The 6,250-nt window shown below is 39.7% G+C and overlaps 1 protein-coding gene across 1 annotated transcript; it reads right to left on the bottom strand.

Moving 5' to 3' along the window:
• Positions 1-3,545: 3,545 nt before the first annotated feature.
• On the bottom strand, positions 3,546-4,280 carry LOC143622182 (uncharacterized). Its single transcript, XM_077093394.1, has one exon. It carries the CDS (start codon positions 4,278-4,280, stop codon positions 3,546-3,548), a length of 735 nt encoding a protein of 244 aa, XP_076949509.1.
• Between the last annotated feature and the right edge of the window lie 1,970 nt (positions 4,281-6,250).

The raw sequence follows: 6,250 nt of genomic DNA, 5'->3' as shown, positions 1-6,250 counted from the left end.
TCCCTTGGGCTTGAATCACTTTCTTGACCACACGTTTATTTTCTTGAACTCTCTTATTTGGACTTTGAATTTTGGAACTTGGATCTTTGATTGGAATTTGACTCGTAACCGGCTTGTCTTCTTTCAGTCCAATACTTTGAAGATTCCTACCTGCAAAATTCTTCATTCCAATGATAGTTCGTTTACCGGGACTTGTTATCTTGAGATTGATCTTGTACAATCGATTCTTGGTCATTGTCACCTTCATCAAAAGCTTACCTGTATCATCTTTAATGGTTAGCAAATCATGTTTCATGTAAATCTCGCATCCACCTTCCGTTGCTTGACCAAGACTTATGATATTACACTGTAGGCTCGGAATGTAGTAGATATCGGTCAACAAACGTTGCTCCCCCATTTTTCCTTCAATTAAGACCGACCATTTTCCCCAAATATCAATACAAGATTCATCTCCAAACTTCACCGTTCCCGTGACTTGTTCATTCAATTCATAAAAATACGCTTTATTACCTGTCATGTGATCTCCGTTATCGAGATACCAAACATCTTTCTCCATCGGCTCGGTTTCGAAACGCTTTGGAATCATACCATCTTCATTCATATAAACCGTTTTCTAATCACCTTTAATTATAAATACACTTGGATCAAAATCATCAATTTTGTTCAAATTAGATTCTTCGTTTTTCTTCATACGTTCCAGACACGTAGACGCAAAGTGACCGAACTCATCACAACGGTAACACTGAACCTGTGACATATCCTTTCTTCTCCATTGACGATCCTTTTTTTGACCCGTATACCTTGACCCACCATGTTGACCATCTCGGTTTTCACAACCATCTTGATCCTCATCCTCTCGATCTTGACCTCTGGTTTCCCGGCCTCTTCCACGTCCCTGTGAACTCGGACAACCCTTACCTCGGCTACCGGACTGATCATACAAATTCCCTTTGTAATTACTTTCTGTCCGATTGAAAAGTAACTGACATTGTGAATTTGAAGTGCGTTCGACCCATCGTAGACGTTCCTCAAACGCCTTAAGTCTTCCAACAGCGTCTTCAAACCTCATACTATCGAGATCAACCGTTTGCTCGATTGAGGCTATCAAGTTGAACCACGTCAAGTAACTTTTTCACCAATACATCTTGCTCGAATACGTGACCAAGACCCGTTGCCTTTGAAACTATACCGGTTATTTTTCCCGCAAACTGATCAATAGTCTCGTTTTCCGCCATCTTGAGTTTCTCAAATTCACTTTTCAACGTTAGGAGTCGAGCCTTTTGGACTCGCTCGGCCCCAACAAACTGTGCCTTCAAAGTCGCCCATATTTCTCGAGCATTCTTGTATTGAGAAACCTGAAGAAGAATATTGCCTTCCATAACTTGGAACAAAAACGACCTTGCCATTTTATTCTTCTTCGCATCAATAACCGCACCCTCATTCGGTTGAACAACTTCCCATAACTCTTGATCATCTAAGATCGCTTCCACCACAATCGCCCATGTGATGTAATTAGTTCCATTCAGCTTTGGAACCTACAACGATATCCCCCCACTCGCTTTAGGTTGGATTATCGGCTCTTCTTTATCACCTGCCATTGACGTCGTAGAACACCCTTGCTCCACTACGTTGGAACAAATACAAACCAACTAGTTCCGGACAACTTTTCAGAACCAAAACGCTTGCTCACAAAAACCCGGTTACAAATATCTCTCGAAAACCGAACTGTGTGCAAAACAAACTTTCCTGAACGTCAAGACTCCAAAAGAACAAATATATTTTCTTGGAAAGTATTATTCCTATTTTGTTTGCACGTGAGCATAACCCAAAACAAATAAAAAATCGTAAGGCTATGCGTAGTGGAGGAGCTACAAATAGGGGCGTTTTGCGCCGTGTGGCGCCCTGTTAGCAAGATGTGAGAATTTGTTTTTGCGGTGTAATGGTGTATGGGCTACAGCTAGTAATATAATATATATATGTATATATATATATATATATATATGTATATATAACACACACACATCCATACATGCCGGCCCCACCACCCTGAAATTCTCCCCCTTCTTCCAACGACGAGAAGACCTCGCCCCCCGCCCCTTTTCGCCCAAAAATCGCCCGGGGGGGGGGGGGGGTGTTCGCGCCCCTTCATGCCCAAAATCACCCAAATTGTAGCCCCATTACATATGGCCTAATAACCAAAAAATATATATATTGCTTCCTTCTCTATTTCCTCACACAAAATCCAAGGAAATACTATTTTTCAATCATACAGTAATTGCTAGACCTGTCTCGTCCTCCTTCAATTGTTTAATTAAAGATTCAAAATCACATAACCACATAAACCACAGAATGTGAATACGTAACCCTTGCAACCAACCAAAGAACCTCCTTGTTCTTCCGATCGTTTGCCGTCACAGGTCCGACTCGGAAAATACACCCTGATTTGGAAACCCAACTTGGTTCCGATATGTGCCGAGTAATAGCTCCTCCTCAAGCCAGCGCTCGCCGCCTACCACGGTACCGATTATCGATTCTTGAACTTGGCTCTGATGCCAATTCAAGTCCCGTATCGATAATCAACACACAAACTAAACGAATAACTATCATTTATATTAAACAGAAAATATCACTATAAAAACTGATTACAAACCCTCAAACCCTAACTCGGTTTGACCTTTGATGAACCCTAACTCGGTTACACCAAACTCACACACTCTAATGTCTAACCATAACTTGGTTTATATAGACTAACCTAACTTGCTAAACAAGACATTACCAAATATTATAAAACCCTAATTCTTGGGTTGGGCCTTACACTTGGGCCAAACAATAATTAAGCCAACATAGATGAATTCAAGAAAAAAAATTAGTACTCTACATTGGGTTTAAATAGGCTGACATGAAAAATGAACCAATGAACTTTTCTTACTTTTAGGGAAAGTCAAGCAACTTGATTTTGATGTGTATCAAAGTCCACAAATTATTAAAAACATACACAAAAAACATTGTTAAGTTGGCGATATGACAGAAAAAAAAAAGCTAGAACCGGTGAACTTTCTTATTTTTAGAGAATGTCAACTTAATTTTGATGCATATTAAAGCCCAACAATTTGTAAAACCATACAGGAAAGCAATTGTGTCATTAAAAATGAGGTGGCGGGTATAAATTTTTACAAACGCAAGGTGTGAAGATTATAGGTGAATAATTGTTGTTAAAAAAACCAGCTTTTGTATTAAAGTCAAAAAACTTGTCTGAATTTTTTTTTGAACGGCCAACAAAAAGTATTTTATTAAAAAACAAACAACACAACCAATACAACCAAACAAAGTCTAGTAAGAAACTAGACTACAAACACAAATACAACAAAACAAGACTCCAAAAAAACATCCAAACACTCCTCAGTTTACAATAAATCTAACCCAATCCTCCCACACTAAACATAAGCCACTCGACCTATTTTTTACCCAAAGAAAGCTTAGAGCTTTAACCTCATCCACAACGCTTCTAGCTGAAATCTTCAAACCACCAAGCACCATGTCATTCCTTACCTTCCATAAACACCATAAGGTAACCATACATACCGCGTGAAACGCCTTTTCCTTTCTCTTCGGAAACTAGTAAATTTATATAATTCAAGGAGATCATGGACACTAAATGCAAACACTTGAGGTACATTACACCAAATGGAAATAGCTTGCCATACTGACTGTGCCAATCCACATGAGACAAAAATATGTTCGACCGTCTCTTCCAATTCTCCACAAGCCGGACAATCCAACGATCCCACCCCAACATTCCGTCTAGCTAATAAAGTTAACACCGGGAGCCTATCCAACTCCGCACTCCATGCAAGCAAACCCACCTTACTAGGAACCCAATTATTCCACCTCATCATATAAACAGGGGAACTAATTCTTGCCATTTCTATCTTCTCTTTTAAGCTCGCGACTGAAAAATTGCTAGAAACATCCGACACCCACTTGACCGAGTCGTCACCATCAACTAAAACCACATCCTTACATAACTGTAGCAACCCTCTAAGCTCCTCAACCTCCCTAACTGATCTAGGATCTCTAACCCAACTCCATGTGCTACATATGACATCATCCATCATCACTAACTTTTTGGCCACTGTACACCCTTTATTCCTTTCCAAAGCAAAGAGTAATGGGAACTTTTTACATAAAAGGTCCTGACCAATCCAGTAGTCTAGCCAAAATAGGGATTTGTTACCACTTTTAACTACATGCCTCAGCAACAACTCCAATCTAATACCCATCAAGTTCAAATCCGATGTGTTACGCCGAACCTGTTTCCATGGACCTGGAACCGACACCTTAGTCGGAATGCTTTGCCAATCTATTGACGTGCGATGTATTGCCCATATTACCCTTCTCCATAGTCTATCTCTTTCCCCTTTAAATCGTCACCACCATTTTGCTAAAAACGCACAATTTGTATCCCGCAATGAGCCCAAACCAAGTCCACCATACTCCTTGGGGGCAATCACACGTTGCCAAGCCACCCAATTAATTTTTGCCTTCTCGTCCGAACCTCCCGAAAACAACGTTCTCCTTAGTCGATCCAACTTCTCTATCACCCCGTCGGGTGCCCAAAAAAGTGAAAAATAATATGTCGGGAGAGCATTCAACACCGACCTAATAGCAATGAGTCGGCCTCCAAATGATATATTTTTTGCTTTCCAAATCGACAACCGATTTTTAAACATCTCGACCACCGGATCCCACGACTTGATAAGATTCATGTTTCCGCCTATTTGTAGGCCCAAGTGTTTACAAGGAAAATTACTGACCCGACATCGTAATATGTTCGCCATTTCCTGTTTTTCCCTCGGAGTCACACACACACCAAATAGCCTGCACTTAGCCATATTTACTCTTAGAACCGACACCATATAAAAGCACCTTCTATAAATATTCAGTGCATTTTCTTTCTCCCACCCTATAAAGATTACATCATCAGCATAACTGAGGTGCGATAAAAATGGACCATTTTGCCCACAGTTCAACCCTCGAAACAGACCCACCTCTACTGCTCGTTTCATCATACCCGTCAACGCTTCCATAGCAATAATGAAAAGAAAGGGCGATAGCGGGTCACCTTGTCGTAGGCCCCGAAAACATTTGAACTCGCGGGTAGGTGATCCGTTCACCAATACTGATGCCCGACCCGCGTTTAGTATTGCTGAGACCCAACTCCTCCATCGAGACGGGAAATTCATTTGACAAAGAATGGAGTCAAGAAAACCCCAATTTAACGAGTCATATGCCTTTTCTATGTCCATATTAAAAATCATACCGCGTTTATTAGACTTTCGTAATCATGCCACCAATTCGTCTAATATTAATTGCCCGTCTAAAATACTCCTTTTTGCCAAAAACGCCGATTGTTGTTCCGAGATCAACTTCCCAATTACTCCTTTCAGTCTTGATGTGCGAAAAAATATATATAAATAAAACACAAGTCGCAACTAAGCTTTAAAAACCAAACAATCTATCATAGTTCACACAAACGGCAAGTGTACCGATCGCGTATAGCACAGATAAGGAAAGTCCGGATATCGAACTCGAAGACACGTGAAAACGTTTATAATTACCAAACTCTAACCAAGACTCACCAAAATATTTAATTGATTTATTTTAGAATTTATTTTAACTACTTAACTTAACTGAATGAAAACTTTTGACAAAACTTTGAAAACTTTGGTTTAAATTCAATATATAAAGACGTCTACCTAGGAATGAATCATGTTGACAGAAATAACAAGACAACGGATTGAAAATATTCAAGACACCGGTTATAAAAGATGACACAACTAAAACTTGTTTTAAGAAAGTCAAATTACCTCTCAGTCTCTCTAACAAACTCTAACTTATTTTAGTTGATTTTAAAGAATAAACCGGAAAAACAATTATTAACGTGTTCAAATGCCGACTCTCCTCTCGGTCTCACCGACACACTATCCTAATGGAGACAAATACTATGTCACCAAGGATAGAGGAACAATTTAACTTAACCCAAATTAAACCAACTAATTGCACATAAACACTCAAACTTGACAAGACAAAAACCCGCTCTCGTGCGGTCTTAATTCTAACAAGTAAAAGCAGCGAGACAATATTACTTCTTATCACCTCTCGGTCTCAAAGAAGGTGTATTTTAACTGATTTTAGATGATTTATATTACCCACTTATCCCTACGGTTGTACACCCCGCAAATAAACCCTA

The sequence above is a fragment of the Bidens hawaiensis genome, unplaced genomic scaffold (genome assembly GCF_021521415.1).
Source record: "Bidens hawaiensis isolate Kalapana, Puna unplaced genomic scaffold, B.hawaiensis_p1.1 tig00003058_1, whole genome shotgun sequence".
NCBI classification, from domain to species: domain Eukaryota; kingdom Viridiplantae; phylum Streptophyta; class Magnoliopsida; order Asterales; family Asteraceae; genus Bidens; species Bidens hawaiensis.
This window is presented reverse-complemented; position numbering and strand designations above follow the sequence as displayed.